At 48.1% G+C, this 21166-nt stretch overlaps 1 protein-coding gene across 5 annotated transcripts in view; it reads left to right on the forward strand.

Annotated features, from left to right (window-relative positions):
- Positions 1–3817: 3817 nt before the first annotated feature.
- Positions 3818–21166, forward strand: part of Katnal1 (katanin catalytic subunit A1 like 1) — a 61396-nt gene continuing 44047 nt past the window's right edge. The window contains exons 1-2 of one of the 5 annotated variants that reach the window (XM_006248817.5): positions 3818–3915; positions 19511–19686. In XM_006248817.5, the coding sequence (XP_006248879.1) occupies positions 19525–19686 (162 nt within the window). In that variant the 5' untranslated portion in view covers positions 3818–3915; positions 19511–19524. Of the gene's footprint in view, positions 4767–11095; positions 12672–19510; positions 19687–21166 lie in introns of those variants that run through there. The other 4 variants (XM_017598482.3, XM_017598481.3, XM_006248816.5 and 1 more) reach the window with 4 other exon arrangements.

Consider the following 21166-nt stretch of genomic DNA (forward strand, 5'->3'; position numbering starts at 1 on the left):
AAATCAAGTAAGCAAGGGGAGCCAATGACCCTGTGACCCAGCAGACACCTTTCTCCTACCCCACTGCCTTGTATGGCCCTCACTTGCAACTTGGCCATCCCTCCGGGCAAACCTTCCAGGGGTCAGGAACATGGAATTGGGCTTTTGGTTAGTTTTTCCCTTATGGGCTCTGACTCTGTTTCAATATTGCTACATCTGGTTCGCCGTGACCTGGATGGGCCCATCACTTCCCTTCCCCCTTTCCTGTCCCCGCTCTCGCACACTGGCACTTTACAGACCTCACTAACATGCCGGTCTAAAGATCAAGACCCAAGGCCTATGCAGAATTAGTTTCTGAACTCTCCTACTGACACAGCCCTATCAGATCTGGTGAACTGAGGCATCAAGCACTGCCTTGCTTATGACTCAGTTTCCCCCTCAGTAATACCTGTCGTCCTTCATCTGCTGTCCTCCAGTCAAAGGTGACTCAACCAAGTATCCCTAACAGCTCACGAGAACTGGGCCATCAGAGCCAGGTTTTCCTCACGTTGCTTCATACGAAGCTTGCGTTGGCCATACCCCTGCTTTCTCCCTTTCTAGGCCCTCAGAGCAATCTGGTTCAGCCCCATGCCTGCAACCTCACAAGTCAGACTGTGAGAGGCTCACATGTCTTTCCCGAGTCTGGGAGTTCAGGTGCTGAGTTTCTCCTGACGACTCCAGGGCTGGTCATTCATTTCAAGGCCCCGTCTGCAAGCTGGGTCACGAACCTCCCCCTCATACTAAAGATCAGACCCAAGGGTTGCCTTCTGTCACCATACCGCGCTTGTCCCTCTTCACCGTCTAGTTACTCCCACGGGCTTCATGGTTCTGAGAGCCACGAGGGGCTTAGTCAGCACAAAGGTAATTTGTACTTCTACCTGTCCAACCCCGCTTCTTACATCTGGTAAGAAGCATCAGTTCGCTCCTCCTTTCTTTCTTCTTTTCCTGTCAATTCAAAGGCTGGAGGTCTCCTCGCCTGTTTTCCTCTTTGTGATTTCTCCTTTTTGTGGGCAAATGTGCAGATAGCTGAGCCTTGGCTGCATACACTGCGACCTATGAAGGCCACGCAATCGAGGTCACCGCCTGTTTATGATACTGTCCTGGGCCAGTTACTTCGGGGGACTGCAATACATTCTATAGCCAGTCAGTTGTTGTGAGAGGCATCCCCATACTCACACGGGAGACCCCGTGCATGGAGGACCGTGCCACCCGACGCCTCCCCAGCACGCTCCATTAGGTGGGACAGCCCAAGCTGTCGACCTTACCAGTCACAGTAGAGACAATGCGATGTGCTATGGCGTGCGGGTCCAAACCACATGGGTGAGGACCACCCCTGAAGAGGCTGTGCCCTCCGATGGCTTAGCCTCAGTAGCACATCTTACCATCCACAGCAGGGATGAGGAAGAAACCCCTCCCCAAACTCATCTGTTCCATCACTGCGTAGGTACCAAGTGTCTATTAAGTTTCCTAAAGGGACTTGAGAGAATCATCTTGTTCACCTGTAGGGAGGAGGGCTGTGAAAGGTACCCTGATTATGGTCAACATAGGTCTAATCCCTGGGGACCCTAAAAGGGACATCAGGAACATTCCCAGTCTCCTAGGAGATCAAGTCCTTCGTAGTTACAGCCCCCCCCCCCCCCAAACCCCTGTAGAGAGGTTTGAGACAGATCAGTCAGGTAGGGCAACACCTCGAGCCCCTCCTCCACAGGTGAGGGCATGACCACAGGTCCCACAGGCTCAGAGTAGAAACAGGACCACGCCCCCAAATATGTAGATGAGGTCTTCCCAAGCTCTCAGGCCAAACCGATAGGAAGTACCTGCTGTCAGTCACTGACCCATCCAAAAACTGTGTTTAAGAATCGTGTTCAAGATTAAAGGTGTGCAGGAATTACTCCAACGTCTGAGAGCTTCTGTCATAAGAGCTGTAACACTGACACTTGAGGAAGAGATCTGCTCTCCTGAAATCGCCACCAGAATCTCCCCTGTACCCTTCGCTGGCTAGTCAGTCTCCTCGAAGCGGCAGTGGCAGAAAGCAGCAGCAGAGGCAGCAGAAGCAGTCCACCTTCCTTGCCTGAGTTCTCTCCCCCTCACCGGAACCCGAGACCTAGCCAGGCCAGAGATCGCTGGGGAAAGCCCTTGGCCCACCAGCACCACATTCATGCAGAACAGGGCACCAACAACAGACCAAGGAAATTATGCTACGAGTCTAGTGTGGCGAACCAGCATTTAGCAGGAGCTACAGACAGGAGCCTGGGTGAGGGATGGCAGCCTACAGGGCTGTGAACAATTTAAGGGCGGCTATGTTACTTAAGACTGTCCCGCCTGTCCTCAGAGAGGAGCAGGTCTCCTTGTGTGATGGCTTGCGAGACCTCCTCCCCTTCCACGGTGGAAGGTTAGTGGGTTCAATCTTGTGAGGCCTCTCACTGCTAATCAGCTGCTGTCTTAAGGCTGAGATGGCCAAGGTATGCTCGCAGAGACCATACACTACATGCATGGCCTCTAGCCCTCTTCCCAATAGAGCTCCAATCCCTCTCTGAAGACTCAGGAGCCTGGCCTTTGGTGTTCACACTTCTAGCAACATCCTGGTCTTTTTCATTCCCACCAGAACAACCCTAGGCATTTCTTACAGGCTTTATTTAGCTCTCCGTTCCAAATTCTAGTCCCAAAGGCTTACGAACCATGTGTTTCGTCGCAGCCAGTGGCCTGCTCATTTTCTCTATAAATGACTTCTTGTGGCCATGACAGAACATTCAACAAAAGCAGTCCTTAAAAGGGGGAAGGGGGACTAAGGCTCACGGTTTATTTAGAGATAGTCCATGGTGTGGCAGAAGGCATGCGTCTGGAGAGTGGCTCGTGGCTGAGGCGCCTGGAGCTTGAGGTGGCTCAGTCACGTCTTGGAGGCTGACTGAGAAGCAGCACTGTCTGGCTAGGGTGGGGGTGCGTGGGTGTGTGTGCATCGAGAGCCCTCTAGCCCCACAACACTAGCCCTCAGAAAGGGAAGTGTGGCCGGGAGGAGGGTGTGTGGAGGGATGGCTGTGTATCTATAATCCTGCATAATCTGTTCTACCATCTTCCCAAGACAGAGCCAGTGACTGGGACCAAGTGTTCAGACATGCAGGTCCGTAGCAGACGTTTCACATTCAATGCAGGACATGGTGCTTTGGGGGAAAAAACAGATGAACGTGAGGTAGGTGAGTGGTGTTCAAACTTCACACCGCCAGTGCGGAGTTTTAGATATGAAATTTGAGGAGAGACTTGAGAAAGGAGTGAGGCATCCTGAACATAAGGAGAGAACCACCCCAAAGACAAGGGAATAGTTAGTCATTTAGGAATAATTTACATGAGCCCACGCTTAGGATTTTGTATCATTTATGTACATACTCCACTAGACCCCAGACCCAGCAGACAAACTAGAAAGGGACTAGAATTTTCCTCTCAAACCTATCACTCCAAATTCTCGATAGCTGGAGGGCACCGGAGAAACGAGCCGGCAGAGGATCTCAGGGTGGGATCAGAGAGGCTGCCTGGGTGGGGATCTTCTAGGGAGGGACAATGGCTGCTCAGCTGTGAGGATGCTTCTCTCCCATAAGATTGGAAATGGTCTGTGATGGGGGTTGGTTGGCAAAGCACCGCTGCCTATGGATAGAAAACCCAATCTCAAGCCGCGTTGCTGACGTGTCGCCTACCCTGGGCCACGCTTCAGTGGGTGTACTGAAAGGGGACATGCTTCTCGGTTCAGCGGAAGGCAGTCTGTGTGTCCCAAACGAAGTAACAGCTGCCAACATTCGACAGAATGATCCGTCCACTAACGTATTTGCTTTCCACAGGGTACCAGAGGGCCGTTTCCAACGGAGGCACCATTGCTCCAGCCTTCGGAGTCACCGAGATATGGATCCCGTGAGTCCAAAGTTTAGTACCTGCCTTAGTTTCTATAGCTGTGAAGAGACACCATGACCACAACTCTTATAAAGGAACACGCTTTACTGGAGCTGGCTTACAGATCAGAGCTTTGGTCCACTTATCAGCAGGGTGTCACGAAGGTAGCTGGGCAGGGAGCTGAGAGCTCTGCAACTACACCTGCAGGCAGCAGGGAGAGAGCATCTGAAACCTCAAAGCCCACCCTCTGTGACGAACTTCCTCCAACAAGGCCACGCCCACTCCAACAAGGCCACACCTCCAATAATGCCACTCTATACTAGTCTACGAGGGCTATTTTCATTCAAACGTCCGTAGTACCCCTTTACCAGACTCAAATCCCGGGTTTTCTGTTCAAAATTTTAAGCTTGTATAAACACAAAGTCACAAATAAGGAGAACCATCACGACCTGCTGCCAAGAAGTAATTTTTTTCTTTTAAGTTTTATTTTGTCACACCTAGGAAATATTTTAAACTCTTAACCTGGGAGGCTGTTCTTTTCCCGGGGAATGTGTGACTGAGTCTAGTCTCTACTGGCAGAAGAACAGGTGTGGTAAGTGTGTGGCATACAACACAAGACTCCCTTTGAGTAGCGCAGTAACACAGGCGTGAGGAGTTGGGCTATGCATTCCTGTCTGGTCCAATCTTCTCATCTCCCCGCAAGAAAAGATCAGCAGCACCGAGACAAGACTGGTACTTAAAGATCTCGTTGGCACTGTGGTGTGAATGCAGAGGTCTGAGGACAACTTTCAGCAGCCAGCTCTCTCCTTCTACCTTGCTTTGAGGCAGGGTCTCTCTTGTTTCTTCCACTGTGCTGAGCACTCAGCCTTCTGGTAGGTTTTCCCAGTTCCACCTCCAGGCTGGCTATGGGAGCACTAGGCTTACGGTTACGCCTCATCCCACCCGGCTCTTTGACATGGGCTCCAGGGCTCAACAAAGCACCTTTACCTGCTGAGCCAGCTCCTGGCCCTCCTGAACATTTGAAGTCTGTCTCCTGCACTGATCAAGTCCCCTTTCCTCTCTGGATACCCGGCACTAACGGTTTTCTTCCTATCTGCTCCTGGGAGAATTCAGTGTGAATGCTGAAACTGCCTATGTGTGGGGCAGGTCAGCCTCAGAGTTAGCCCAGGCTCTGGGCACAGCTGCAGGATCAGTCCTTAGCAGCAGTCACATAGGCTGATCGGACCTGGGGTCTAACAGTGGCTTGACGGTCCTAGAACAGGGTTCCGTTTGTCATAGCCTGAAGTCTAGAGTGATTCCACATGCTAGTTCTGGTCCTTCGCGCCTATGTAAGACGAGTTCTTATTTTATTTCACAATGCTTGCTGCCAAGGGAGGAGCCAGAGGCGTCAGTGGAAGGCATTGAAGGACAGATGAGAACTTTCCAAAGGAGCCTGTAGATAATAAACACAGAGGCAGCTGTGGCCTCCCAGTTTGCAGAACCAAGATAGGAAAGGAGGTTGGGGTTATCAGATAGGTTGGAGGGTGGGGATGGGGCAACAGGGCTGGAAGTTAGAAAGAGACCCTGCCTTTGATCAGATAGCTTGGGGCCACCGGTGGAGATGGACATCATGCTGCCGCCAGGAGACCTGGCATCGGGCTCTCAGGCCCTGCCAGTTGGTGGTGGGGATACACACTACTCCCCCTCCTCCAGCCTTGCACACACACACACACACACACACACATACACACACACCACACATATACACACCACACAGACACCACACACCACACCACACCACACCACACACCACACACCACACACCCACACCACACCACACACCCATACCACACCACACACCCATACCACACACACACACACCACACACATATACACACCACACACACCACACCAGACAAACACACCACACACATATACACACCACACACACCACACCACACAAACACACCACACACATATACACCACACCATCACCCCCATCTACCCCTCCCCACACATACACACACACACATACACAATACCATACACCACACACACACACACAACACACACACACACACCACACAGACACCACACACCACACCACACCACACACCCACACCACACACACACACCACACACACACACACACACACACACCACACACACACCACACACACACACCACACACCACACATATACACACCACACACACCATACCACACAAACACACCACACACATATACACCACACCATCACCCCCATCTACCCCTCCCCACACATACACACACACACATACACACATACCATACACCACACACACACACCACACACACACATCACACACACATACACCACACACACATACACCACACACACACACACCACACACATACACACACACCACACATATACACACCACACACACCACACACACACACACCACACACACACACACACACACCACACACCACACACACCACACCACACAAACACACCACACACACATACACACACACCACACACACACACACACACCACACACACACACACACACACACACACACACACACACACACACACCTTACCCCTTGTAGGCAGACAGCAAAGGAGAAGCATGCTTTGCCCAGTTCCCGCTCTACCAACACATTGGGAGGTTTGAAGACAAAAACAGTAAAATGGCTCAGTAACTTCCAAAGTTACCTTAACTGTGAGAACTTGCTCTGGGCTTTAACCGGATTCTTCCCGCTTTAGTTGTCACAGCTCAAATATTAAAACACTACATCAGGAGCACACACTTAACTCCAGTGTTGGGGATGCCGAGGCAGGAGGACCCCAAGTTTGAGGCCAGCTACATGAGCTCCATCATGCGGATGACCTGTGACCTGTAAGTAGGCCAGGAACCAGAAAAACTGCTCTCTCTGGGGAAGACGCCAAGCCCAGCACTAAGTGCTTCCCACTGCCTCCTCTCCCAGAACCATGACTAGCCAGGGATGCCTCTGCTGAAGACACGTGGGTGGCCATTTCCCCAAGCTCTAGGTGTCTTTATGTTAAGAGGTCGCAGGTGCCATTTATTCCCGTGTGTGCGTTCTTACCTATAGTCAACAAAGGTTCATAATGTTAAATGGGAAATTTCAGAGACAAACAAAAATAAATTTTTTTAGTGGGGTCTCACTGTGTTCCTAGCTGTCCTGGAACTCAGTATGTGGGCCAGGCTGGCCTCAAACTCACAGAGATCTGCCTGCCTCTGCCACCTCAGCATTAAAGGTGTAGGCCACCAAGCCCCATATAATGTACAAGTTTTAGATAGCTTTATTGTAGTATCATTATTCTAGTCTATTATTGTTGTTAATCGCTTATGATGGCTAATTTGTAAACTAAACCCAATCATAGTTTGTCTTGGGGGAAAAAAACCCAAGTATACATGATTCAGCACTATCCGCTGGTGGCCTTTGGACACAATCTTTTACAAACAATGGGGACAACAATGTCCTATGTGGAGGTACTAGAAGAAAAGTAAGGTACCATCTGTGAAAATACTGTGAGGCTTGAGAGATGGCTCAGTCGATAAAGCGTTTGCTGAGCAAGCTTGAAAACTCGAGTTTGAGGGTTCAGAACCCATAAGAAAGAAAATCCATGCCTGGTGGTGAGCTTGTAATGCCAGCTCTAGGAGGCAGAGACAAGCAGATCTCTTGGGACTCACCGGCCAGCCAGGCCAAATGGCTTGGTGAGTTCCAGGCCAGTGAGAGACAAGCGATAGTCTCAAAAAACCAAGGTGTACAGTACCTGAGGAATGATACTGGAGGGGGACTTCTGGCCCTCCTTATGCATGCATGCACATATGCACCCCAACACACATGCCATATGTCTGTCTGTCTATGGAGCTTGAAATAATAGTAAGGAGCACATTAAGGAGAAACAGATGAGCAGACAGAATGAAACACCAGACAGAATGGACAGCAGGTTTCTTGATAAGTGGCGGGAGATTCTGTGAGTAAAGAGAACGGGGAGATGATCAGGAGCAGAAATGAGATCTATATGGGAAGGGTTTGTGTAAATCTTTCTAGGACAGGTAGGACATTGATGGTGGCCACACAGGTGAACTGAAGCAAAAGAACACAGCCAGGGTGCACAAGCCCTCCTTGGCGTGCGTGACTCTGCTGCTTGTGTGTCAGGACCAGAGAGGGAAGTCTGAGCATCTGTTAGAGCTCAGAGGTGAAACCCTGGAGATGGGATAGGGTTGGAGATGTGACCTGTGAAACTGGTAGAGGACTTGGGGAATAATAAAATGGACAGATGGCAAGCTATGAAGCGAGCAGGGGTCATAGGTTACCACTATGGGTGATTAGCAACATCAAACTCGAGAGGCCAAGAAGACCAAGACCCCAAGAGAAACGTTTGACTGCATCAGAGATGGTACGTCCACCTTACAAAAGTGATAGGCTAATTAACTTTAATTTTCAATCCTGGTTTTTGGGTTGGGTTTGTTTAGTGCTAACTATCACTTTAACAGTACAGAGCACAGTCGTTTGAATGAGAATGGCCCCCATAGGCTCATATACATCTGAATGCTTGGTCTTCAGTTGGTGGAACTGTTTGGGAAGGATTAGGAGGTGTGGCTTTGTTGGAGGATATGCATCACTGAGGATGGGCTTTGAGGAGGCTTTGAGGTCAAAGGTCCACAGTGTTCCTGGTTACCTTTCTCTCTGTGTCTCTCTGTCTGTCTCTGTTCCTCTCTCTCTCTGCCTTGTGGTTGTTGTCTTGACACATAAGCTCTCAGCTACTGCTTGAGTGCCATGCCTGCTGCCACGCTTCCAGTCACAATGGTTGAGGACTAACCCTTGGAAACTGTAAGCTAGCTCCCAGTTAAATGGTTTCTTTTATAAGTAACCTTGGTCATGGTGTTTCTTCACTGGAAGAGAACAGTAACTAAGACACAAAGTAGCCAGAGAAAATAAGAAAAGGTTTCTTGGTTCTTGCTCCTTCAAAGCTTTCTTTGTGAGCTTTGCCCCTTTTGAGAACTTCGTCTCCTTTGTGAGCCTTGCCCTTTGTGGTGGTGTTCCTGGCTATGCCTCAGTGACTCGTGGTCTTTGAGATCATTCACCCTAGCTCACATGAGCAGCTGTCTGCTGTCTTGCTGACACCCACTCTCAAATGGTTTGTCCTACTAAGCTGATTTTCTGGGATCCTGGCCCTCAAAACCAAGGCAGCTAGGCACCAGAACCTTGTCTAGCATCTTTTTATGCCTGCAGATTGTACTACAACCCTGGCCACTGCTTTGCAGAAACCAGGGATGATCACAGAGAAACTATAGGAGGGAGGGATGGATCAGGTGACCCTCATCCCTGCTACTAAAACATGTGTTCATCTGTGAGCAAATTCCTATCACTTTCTCTGGGAACGGAACAGAGAATCCGCATGCTCGTTATATATGCAGAGCCGGGTGACAGGGCCAAATTTTGCTTCTCTAAATGTGTCATTCTTGTTTTGGATTTTGTCCTGGACCTTATGAGTTAAATGCTGTTGTTTCGCTCTACAAGCTGGACATGCACAGAGTTCTGAATTTCTTTCTTTCTCTTTAGAACAGATCCTAGCTGTTTTCATTTGCTCTCCTATGTCTGTCAGAAAACCCACTCTCATAGTAACTGAAGCCACTGTGAAGGTGGACTGACAGCTCATGGCCATGTGGACTAAATCACATAGAACATGGGGATATACACTACGGCATGAAAATACTGGGTTCGTATGTGCATGTGTGTACAAGTGCATGTGGCAGCCAGAGAAGCCTTAAGTGCTGTTCAGGTGTTCTCACTGACCTGGAACTCACCAAATAGGTTAGGCTCTCCCTCTTCTCAACTGACCCCCCTCCACTGGGATTATACAAATTGAGTTGCTGAATCTAGCTTTTTTACCCTGTTGCTTCAGGGCATTGAACTCAAGACCACGTTGTGTTTTCAAAACAAGCATTTTAAGAACGGTGCCATCTCCGTGGCCCCTGCGTGTGGTGGTGATGGTGGAGCTACTGTAATGGCTGGCACTCGAGTTCCTTTGGGGAGGACCTTTTGTCTCTGTAGGAAAATACTCTGGTAACCAGGTTAGCAGTGGTATGTAGCAAAGAGAACTTGGGCTGGGAGATGGAAAATAGTGCATACAGAGAGGGAGAGGACAGGAGAGACAGCACTGCAGAAATACTGAGCAGCAGCAAGCCGAGGCTCCTGCCAGAGAGACAGGAGTTGGTGGATGAGAATGCCACGCTGGGGGAGGGGACAAAGGACTTTTAAGAGGAAAGCTTTCTAATTCTAGGCGTGTGTGTGAGTGAGCATTTTTTTTTTTAATTAAAAAACCCACCTTCTCCAGACCTTTAGAAAAAGGTGTGCTTTGCACACAAGCAAAGAAATGGGGTTGATTTCAGAGGGAGAGGGGAGGAGGCAGAGTAGCAGGGAAGATGTGAGGAAGTCTTGCATGCTCAGAGCAAGGACTCTGAGCTAGGGGTGACCCTGACTCGGTGTACCCCATGGGCAGTACAGTGTTAGAGAGGACTAGGGGAGGTGGGCACAAGGCTTGAACTTGCAAGATCTCTGTGATGGGGTGACTCTGACAACAGAGCTTGCTTTTCCAACTTTCTTTTCTCTGCCCCCCCCCCACCTTTTGAGACAGTCTCACTCCCCACCCCCCACCCCACCGGGGCTGGGGACCGAGCCCAGGGCCTTGCGTTTGCTAGGCAAGCGCTCTACCACTGAGGTAAATCCCCAACCCCGAGACAGTCTCACTTTATAGCCCAGGTTGGCCTCCCGTGTTCTGAGATTACAAGTGTGAGTCACTACCCCGATCCATCATAATTTACCTGTTCTTTTCTTCTACAGGGTCTGGCACATCCCAAGCTGACCTTTATGCTTTATGTAACTCAGGTTGGTCCTGAATACTTAATCCTCCTGCTTGCATTCTCCTGAATGCTGGGTTACAGAGGTTTATGTGGTGCAGGGGCTTTAAACAAAGGAGTGACACCCTTAGTCCTAACCTAGTTCTTTTCTTTCTTTTGTATTTTTGTTTGTTTTCAAAATAGGGTTTCTTTGTGTAACAAGCACTGGCTGTCCTGGACTCAATTTGTAGACCAGGCTGGCCTCTGCCTCCTGGGTGCCAGGATTAAAGGCACTAGATACTGTGCCCTGCCTGCCCTAATTTCTTAAGAGGTAATTATGAGAAAATATTAAGGACAGTAATTCACTTCTTCTTTTTTATTGATTTATTTTCCTAAGGCATTACATCCCTTTTGAGGTAAATTTATATACAATAAAATGTACAAACCATAACTGTTCTATTCCATGAGTTCTGACAGTTACAGACATTTCCCTGACCTAAACCTTTTAAATCGGTACAGGACAACTGCCCACCTCGGCCAACCCACCTTCAACTGCTAGCCAAATATTTGGACTTTTATCACTACTGGATTAACTAGTATCTGAAAGCTACTGTGTGGGCTGCCAGACTTCTATACCGTTTCATCATCACAAACGTTTCTCTCAGGAACACAGGGATATAGTAGCTCCATTTTGCAGGCTAAAACGTCAGAGCAGGTTAGGTAAGGTGCCTCGAGTCATCGGCTACTGACCAGTTAGCCAGGGCGCTGTGTTAGAAATTTAGGTCGTTAATCCCGGCCTACACTACACTGAGGAACCTGGAGAGTGTGCAAACGTGTGCCTAAGTCACATTATAGCTTCGAATTCAATGGGTGGGGATCAGTGCCATTTACGAGTTCCAAAGAGTCCGGAATCTTCCTGTAGGCAGCGTGCACACGCCATCTTATGCAATGGCTCGGTCTCTACTCCCAAGAGGATGGCAGGAGGGGGCTGGCCAGAGGCCTTCAGTCTACAGAGATGGCTCAGCAAAGGTCGCCTCCTTAGAAGCAGCGCTCTGCCGCTGCACACGTCCCGCCCGGATGCGGCAGGTGCTGCACGCCCCACCTAGGGTCTTGGGTTCCTTCCTCATCGTGTCCGGTGAGGGCTCCGAGCTCGCCACACTCGTCCCTGCGCATCCTTCCTCACAGCCCCGCTTCCCAGCGCTGACTCAGCCCCACGCCCTCTCCGCAGCGCTGCCGCAGCTGCCATGGCAACCGTGCGCCACCGCCTCTCCGCGCCAGCCACGAACTAACGGACTCCGGGCGGCGGCTAGCGGCGCCCCGCCTCGTCCCTCCCCGCTCCTTGACAGCCCTGACCTGCAAGATCTAAGTGGTGAGCCCGAGGGGCCGGGCGTGACTGGGAGAGCCGGGTTGCGGAGCCCCGGAGGGGAGCCTCTCTCCGCAATCCCTCGGCCACCAACACCAGGCCGCTCCCGGGTAGAAGCCGGAGCGTCCAGCGGACAGTAGCACCAGTCGCAGGGTATCATGGGCCTTGTAGTTCGGTGGCTCTTCAGGCTCACCGCCTTATTTGGATGATTCGGGCCGAGAACTACAAAGCCCAGGGGTCCGGAGCGCGGCGACAGACTGATTAATTGGGAGCTGCTCAAATGGTGTTAAAGTGGCTCTTTGTCTGCAGGGAGTTCCGGGGTAGTCGCTGAATTGGGCGGTGTGCATCGGGCGGGGATAGCGCAGGTGAGCCTCAGTGCTGCGCTCCGGCCCCCGCAGCCGCCGCACTCGCGGCCCCGCCCCATCGCCACCGCGCGGGGCCTGGGCTTCTTAGGGTGCTGCCTCTCGGTGCAGAACCGTATGTATGGCGCAAGGTCGATGCGAGACCCGACAAAGCAGACCCGACAAAGTCGTCATTAAAAAGGCCTTTGCCTCCCCCCCCACCGTGAATTTCTAGGTATTTCTGCTTATTTTTCAAGTACCTCAGAGCTGTTGGCATATTAAACCCATTCATTAGCGTGTGTTCAGAGGACAGTAATATTTAAAAGGACAAATGTGAAAGCTGATGAAAGATATATTGCTGTTATTTGGTGGTGTCTTGAATATATATATATATATATATAAATATATATATATATATATAATTTTACATTTTAGCTATTAAGGTTCAATGTCATGGAGTAATGCCTCCTCCCACCCCCAACCCCCTGTTCCATCTCCATTCCCTACTTACCAGCCTGAATGTTGCCCACACGTATTTTGGTTCTACTTTAAAGACCAGTAAGGCTTTAAATGGTTAGTTTTTGCCTTTTTCTGGAGAGCTGTCTTTAGCATTTGTTTCTTTCTTCCCCAAGTACTTGCTAGAACTCACATGTGAAGCTGATGGGTCTGGAGTATTTTGGGGAGGTCTTAAATCACAAACTCTGTTTCATTGACTGATGAGATTTCTTAGTGGGTTTTGATATGCTGTGATCTCACACCCTTGTCTATTTCATTAAGTTTGCTTGACCTTTCCCTCTCTTTGAAGTTTCTATTGCTAGATCTCCTTCATTTCTGATTTGGGAAACATTTCTTCTCTTTTCCTAGCCAGCTTTACTAGAAATTTATTAATTTTATTGAACTTTCTGATGAATCTCCTTTTGACTATGTTGAAGTGTTTCGATTTCCTTTTCTATTTTTTTAAAATTTGACTGATTTATTCACATTTTATTTTGTTTTAGAGACACGGCTTCACTGTGTAGTTTTGGCAAGCTAGAACTCACTATGCAGACCAGGGTGTCCTAGAACTCAGAGATCTGCCTCCCTGTCTCAGAATGCGGGGATTAGGCAGGACTTAGGCATGACTCAGGTCGATTTCCTCTCTTTAGTATGTGTAGTGAGAACTTTGGTTTTTTTAACATGTAATTTACATAGAAATCTTGTAAGAATTGTTTTCATTTTAATCCCAGGTATGGGATATATGGGCTGCTTCAGATTGTCCATAGCAGTTGGCTATGATTTGCCTCATGCTCTACCAGGGATATGACTTTTGCCAACAGGCAGATAGTTTCTGTGACTGTAATGTTTGGAATTCTGGGGACTTCTCAGAGGGTATATAAATGCTATGGCTCCAAGAGGTGGGGTTGGTTGTTGATCACCAGTCATTAAGTAGTTATGCCTATGCAGAGAAGAAACAACAAGAAGAAATTAGATCTCCTGATGGCAAAGATTGAGCTTGCCCTGAGGAACTTGACACCCCTAATCATTATAAGTAGTCCTGATGAAGGCTCTTCAATCCCGGGCCTCTAGCTTGCTTGTTCTGTAGCATGAGTATAAGGTTTGGTAGCCCAAAGCCAGCAGATTCTATGGGCGTCTCTTATTCTCAACTATGTTTCTCTGTACCTCTAGGCATTTTTGTTTTGTTTTGGCCTTTAAGTGAAGATTTCTCTCATTAAAAAAAAATCCCAGATTTCTTTAGTTTCAGGAATTTCTTCATATTTCATAAACAAATCTCCCGGAAATAGAAGAGCTGACCAATCACTCAGATATGAACTCAACCATCCACCTTCCGTACTTCTCCAGGTCTGCAGAAGAGACAGACTTGGCGATTTTCTTCAGCGCCAACTCCAAGTCCCCTCTGGTGACAGGCACCTGCAGCTCCTCCTTGGACAGGGCCGGGATCTCTCCTGGTGTTAAATCATTGATGTGACACCTCATTCTGTGTCTCTGTAATCACAGGCAGAGGAGTACTACAAAGTCACCACAAGCATTCTATTACAAAGTCACCACAAACATCCTGAGGACTATGTAATGTGTGCTTTCCAGATACCACTTAGAAGTCTCCACTTCAGTCACATCCTGAAGTTTCAGAAGAGGTTTAAAACCCATGCAGGCACTGGAGAGAGAGAGAGTTCAGTTGGTGCTGGTTATGGAAGCCTAAAGACCAGGGGTTCAATTCCCAAAGCTCCTCAAAAACCAGGGTGAGGCCAGGGGTGGCGGTACACACATTTAGTCAAGTAACCAGAAAGAAGAAGCAGGTTGACTTCTTTGAGTTTCGCAATTGTGTGACATTTGGAATTCTGGAGACCTCAGAGGCTGTGCTGGTTTGAATAAGCTTGTTCCATGGGAAATGACACTATTAGGAGGTGTGGCCTGGTTGGAGTATGTGCGGCATTTTGGAGGATGCGAGTCACTGTGTAGGCGGGCTTCGAGGTCCTATGCTCAGGCTCTACACTGTGCAGAAGAGACCTTCTTCCTAGTTGCCCACAAAACAGTCTCTGGTTGCCTTCAGTACAAGATGTAGAACTTTTAGTTCCTCCAGCGGCCATGCCGACCTGGATGCTGCCATGCTTCCCTTCTGATGATAATGGACTGAACCACTGAACGTGTAAGCCAGCCCCAATTAAACGTTGCCCCTTATAAGAGTTGCTGTGGTCATGGTGTCTGCTTACAGCAATGGAGACCCACACAAATGGTAGGGCCGTGAGAGGTGGGGCTGTTGTTGGTTGTTAGTTGGTCGAGAGCAAGGAAGAGACAAGATGAGCTTAGATATCCTGATGTGGAAGATCAAACTTGCCCCAAGGAACTCATCACCCCTAATCACCAGGAAGTAGTCTGATGATAACGTCACTCCTCCCCGCTCTATTCTTTTTTTTCTCCTTTCTAGTGTTAGGGGGTTGAAAGGGTGGAAGAGAAGGGGTAGAGAAGGATGGAAGAAGGAATAGCCCACAAAATAGCCAAAGTCTGGTTACAATTATGTTTTCCATTTCTGCCTCTTTGGGGTTTAATTCCCCCAGCCCTCAATGGGATGTCCAAGCAGGCACCAGCAGGCTATTCCAGAGTGATCCATGAACTCGGGATGACTTGCTTCCTTTTAATAATCAAAGGGAAAAAAAAAGATACTTGATAACTCACAGAAATGAAAGGAAATTCTGATTTCAGTGACCAAACATAAGTTGTATTGGGATGCAGCCACACCCTGCCGTCTATGTACTGCCTTTCCCTGGAATAGCGGAGTCAGGTAGGTGTGTCAGAGATGGAGTGACATTTGCACAGGCTTTATGCTTGATAACACTGTCACCCCAGTCTCAGTGCTGTATACGCCACCTAAAGTATTATTTTTCTCAGTGCATATTCATGTCAAAACAAGAGAAGGTGGAGGAATGCACTTGGAATTTTAACCAGGGAGCCAGAGGACGAAGCAGTGTGCTTGCGCAATACGCAGGGCTGTGCTGAAAAACGGCACACATCACTGTCACTAGAGGAAGCCCCCAACATCACATACCCAAGGGGTTTAAGAAGGCGAAGGCTAGAAGAACCAGTGGACTTCAGCAGGCCCTCGTCCTCCAGGAGACTCTCTTCACAGAACTGAAAAATGGATATGTGGTCAGTCTCCGAATGGTTCATTTGCTAGCCAAGCAAGGAAATCATTGACCAGCGGGGAGCTGAATTACAGCAGGCACAGAATTGTGTCTGGAGAAAATAAATTTGTTTAAAATTATTAGCCTTTTGGCGTGAGCAGTGGCTCAAAGCGTTGAGGGCACCATTAATCAATTAAAAACCAAAGTGAATGATTTTGAGTGGTTTTCCTTGGCCCTTGATGAGATGGCAGATGTTAGCAATACGGCTCAGTTGTTTACTTGAGAAGTCAGCACTGAGCCTGAGGTTAGTGAAAGGAGAGTTTTAAGAAATGTTCGTGTGTGGAGGGCAGCGAGGACACACGTACGGTGTTTTCGAGGCATCGGAAACATTAGTTCCATACAACTTGAATCTGAGAAGAAACATTAGAACGGTGGCTGCAAACATCAGCATAGAACAGAGTGAGCGCAGGTGGATGTGGCTGTGTTGCTATGGAAATGTGAACTAGATGAAGCTTGTAGTTGCTGGCCCCTTAATTCTTTGGCGTTTTGCAAATAATATGTCTATCTGTCCTGAGGTTAGGGTCCGTGCAGGGTTAGTATTTTCCCTTAAGGAATTAGCTGTTGTCAGTTCCACGGCTCTGCGTCAAGAGTAAAAACAACGCCCTCCCTTGCCCTAGCCACACAGCTGCCTAATGGCTTAGCAGTGGCCAGGTTTTGAGCGTAGGGTAGAGGCAGGAAGTCATCAGAATGAGAGGAATTGCCCCCAGCCACTCGTACCAAACACTAAGTGGCTTTAGCTGTCAGCTTTTGCGATAAACGCGGCAATATTCCTTTCTTTCTTCCCTCCTTCCTTCCTTCCTTCCTTCCTTCCTTTCTTTCTTTCTTTCTTTCTTTCTTTCTTTCTTTCTTTCCTTCTTTTTCTTTTTTTCGGGGCTGGGGACCGAACCCAGGGCCTTGCGCTTACTAGGCAAGTGCTCTACCACTGAGCTAAATCCCCAACCCTCCCAGCAATATTTCTTAATGAATTCACCTTACCCATTCCAAGACGGAACAGGTGCTTATATCAAAATACTACGGTAAAATGATTGCGGTGCCAGTTAGTGTTTTTACACAGCATAAGTGTTGCTCAGCTCCCCGTATGGTCAGAAGGTAAAACAAATGAGTGACAAGTGACACCTCTGTTCCTCCTCAACGTGGCCGTCAGCATTCTTCCGCGCTTAGGCTGGCTCCAGTGTTGTTTTCCAGACTTGGATGCCAATTTCCATGTTCTATCCAGCTACTGCTGTCAAAGTTCCCTCCAGCCCGGTCTTTAACCGTTCTGGAATAATCTGCGAACGCCTTGATCAGATTCTCTGAACAGGGACTATGCGGTGGCTGCGTGTGAGGGGACAGAACCGGCTCACACCGAGTCATTTCAGGAAAGACTGCACAGACGAAATCCATACAGTGTTATTACAGGCCAGCTCTAATGGCACGGCGCTTGTGATTGACAGCAGGGAACACCGACTCAGTCCCAAGCCTTGAAGAGAGTCGATTCTTTTCATGAGGACACTTGCTTTTACAGAGTTCCTGCTGTCTATGATTTTGAATCTTATCATTTCGTAAACTAGAAAATTTTATTACTAGTACTAGTGATTATTATCGTTATAAATAGTTTTGGTTTGTCAAGACCGGTTTCTTTGCATAGCCTTGGCTGGCCTAGAACTAGCTCAGTAGCCCAGGCTGGCCTTGAACTCACAGAGATCCTCCTGCCTCTGCCTCCCAGGTTCTGGGATTAAAGGCATGCACCACCATGCGGGGCAGTTTTGTCTTATTATGTAAGTGTTTACACTGTACTCTCTATTTTGCTAGTCCTTTGAACTTAAATACCTATCTGAACCTTTACACAAAGGATGCTAGTCCTTTTGTTCTATCAAATTTTCCCCCTACATAATGGTATATCTGCACGTATATTAGCAGACAGCAACCTTAGAAGAATGTAATTCTTGAAGAACTCTGCTGCGGTTTAGCTGGTCTTAAAGCAAGAGTTAAGAGTATTGCCTAAAGGAAGAAGGGGTTTAGACTCCCACGGCTTTGACTTCAGGGGACGGCAGGCTGGTTCCGTGCTTTCGGTCCTTCGTAAGGTAGTCAGTGCTTTAGGACAGAAGGGCATTGCGGGGCAGGGCTGAGGCACCCAGGATGCCAAGAGAACAGTCTGTGTCCCTAGCCTATGAGAGGCTGCCACATACTCTGGGCAGGCCTTCTTCCCAAGGGTGGTTTTCTCTGGGAACACTCCCAGATCGACCCAGAGCTGTAATGTACTGACTGCTCTTGTAGGTGCAGTGTTTGCAATATTTTTTAAATGTATGTGTGTGGTATGTATGCATGTTTGGGCGTGTGGGTGCACTGGTGTGGATGTGAACAGAGAATGGGTGGTCAGAGAATGCCAGCATGGCTCTCCTCCCTTGATCTACCTTATACACTGAGGCAGGGTCTCTGACGAGAGCCTAGAACCTGCTGATTCCACTGTCTACTTTGGGAGAGTCGGGCTACCCAAGCCAAAATAATTCTCTAGGAAGGCAAGGAGAAGTACCTGTATTTCCTTTCTTAGATGGTCAGTTGGCTTGTTTCAAAGGTAGTTAGGGAATTGGTACTCTGCCTGGGTTCTCTCCTGTCCTCTGCATTTCAGAACTGTCTGTGCTGATGGCCTTGGGAGGAGAGTGTCTTTGCCGGAAAGCTGTGGGTGACTCTACAAGACTCTAGGGAAGTCAGAGAAAAGCCAGGATTGCTGAGCTGAATGACTGGCCTGGAAGCCAGCGGCTCAAAGGACACTGCTAGCATCAGATGGGATAGTATCAGGTAGGCTGGAGAGATGGCGAGGCAGTGCGAAGAGAGCCAACCACGAAAGTTATCTGACCATCTTTCCCTGTACAAAATCAATACATGTTGGAGGAGACGGGCAAGGTTAGATGCGGAAGTCTCTCAGTTCAGTGCATGCCTTTCTCTTAGGTTTGCTGTGTGATGTAGCTAAGGCATCAGAATGACGATGGCTGTCCAAAGGCTGTCCTTCGACGTAAGACCTGAAGTCTCACCCTTTACTCCTGGGGTCCAGCAGTCTCAGTGAAAACAGCAAATGTTAATATACTTGATGATTCTCACATAATCCTTCTATGTTATAAAGACGTGGCTGGGAAGGAGGGTCTTGTGAATATGTCTGAGTTTGTGGCTATTATAAATGAGTGAGGAGGACTCATGGCCACTTTCCCTCATAAATCAACCATTTGTCTGTCACCAGGGAGAGGCTCTCCGTGTTGTCTCCCTGGATGTTCCGTGATTTCCTTTTATGTACAGAACTGAGAATTTAGTTCAGTATTAAAGCTATTTGGACGCTCAAGGCACATGTTACAAAGTTGATAATTGTTTTAAAATCAGTGCTAAGAACCTTGTTTTTAAAAAAAGCATTGTTTTTATTGTTCAGGTGTCTGAAAGAAGATGAATTTGGCCGAGATTTGTGAGAATGCGAAGAAAGGCCGGGAATATGCACTTCTGGGGAATTATGACTCGTCAATGGTGTATTACCAGGGAGTAATACAGCAGATCCAGAGACACTGCCAGTCACTGAGAGACCCGGCCACCAAAGCGAAGTGGCAGCAGGTGGGACGAGGGCCCACAAGGGTGCCACACGCCACCATGGACATGCTCTGTTAACTTGAGGAAGCAGAGTTGGGAAATTAGCCAGAGCTTTGAAACATTGTTCTTACTTGTCAATTGTTCTTACTGGCTACATTTCCCATGTAACCCCGCATGAGGTTCTGGTGTGCTACCTACTTTCTAGTCTCTCTGTTTTCCACTATACATTTCAGTCTTTGAGGACTTAATTATAGTTGAATGTATTGTTATTTTTACAAACGTTCATGCTCAATTGTTTCTGCCAACATAGTTTTGAAGTTAGGTATTTCTTGTAGCTGTCTGTCTCTCCCCTTCTTTCTTTCTTTCTTTTTTTTCTCCCCTTATTTCTGTTGGTAGCTCTGACCTATTTAAAAAATGCTTTCCTTGAAAGTCTCCTTACAAACACAAATGAGCTGGTAATCTAATAAAAGGCACTCACATCTCTTCTGTCTTTTTGACGTACAACTTGATTATATAATAGTCTAGTTAATGCAAACTTGAATTATGATTCTTCCAATTATCATTGTAACTTAAGATCCTTTTAAACTTAAAAGTACAAAGAGAGCACTTTGAAGTTTCCGTTTCCTCTGGTGCCTTTCCAGAGCCTCTCCTCAGTTCCCTACAAGTCAGGAATTAGCGCTTCACTGACTTTTGAGGGTAAATTTGGCTCATTTTCCAGCATAAGACTTACCAAATGCCTTGAGTAAGAACACCATACTTGTTGTCACTCGGGCTGCAACCTTTGGATCTCCCATTTCTCGTGCCTCTCACAGGTTGGGTGCTTGTGTGTGCGGCGGGGAGTGTGTCTGTTGAGATATTCCTGTGTGTCCTTTATACTGGGTCTGACCCGTGATGCCCTGTGCAGGGTCTCACGCGTCCTACATGCTGGTTGTTGGCTCTCACTGGACTCTGTATGTGGTTCTGTAGTGTCCTCACGTGTTCTTTTCATACTGTTCTGGAGAAGACTTCTTCTGCTCTGCCCTGCCCTGGAGATAAACACACTTTCTGGTTTGAAAGTTACTCTGATTATTAAAATCGAGTTTAACCCTCCAGCTTTTCCAGGCACTGCTTGCTCGTGAGAACTACCTTGCACGGAGCACCAAGTTTGAGGACAACACTTTCCACAGTGCAGGGCTCAGCTACATTTGTCAAATGTAGGGAAAATCTTGGCTTAGACTTGAGAAAAACCTTATCCAAAAGAGTTGAAGCCCAAAGAGACCGTAGTGAAGGGGACGGTACATCAGGGTGGACAACAGTGGCCAGACTCAGGACAGGCTTTGTGACTGTGGAGATGGAACATGGTGAAAACTTTGACCAATTTTATTTTGACCACTAAGAATATTGAAAGATTTAGCATGGTGTCTTCAGTGTCTGGGGTGGGTAAGTTGTTAGCAATTTAAGTGCTTGTTTGAAACTATACTAATACTCACTAATTTAATGAGACACACAGCTTTTCCCTTTGGGA

Source organism: Rattus norvegicus, chromosome 12 (assembly GCF_036323735.1).
Source record: "Rattus norvegicus strain BN/NHsdMcwi chromosome 12, GRCr8, whole genome shotgun sequence".
NCBI classification, from domain to species: Eukaryota; Metazoa; Chordata; class Mammalia; order Rodentia; family Muridae; genus Rattus; species Rattus norvegicus.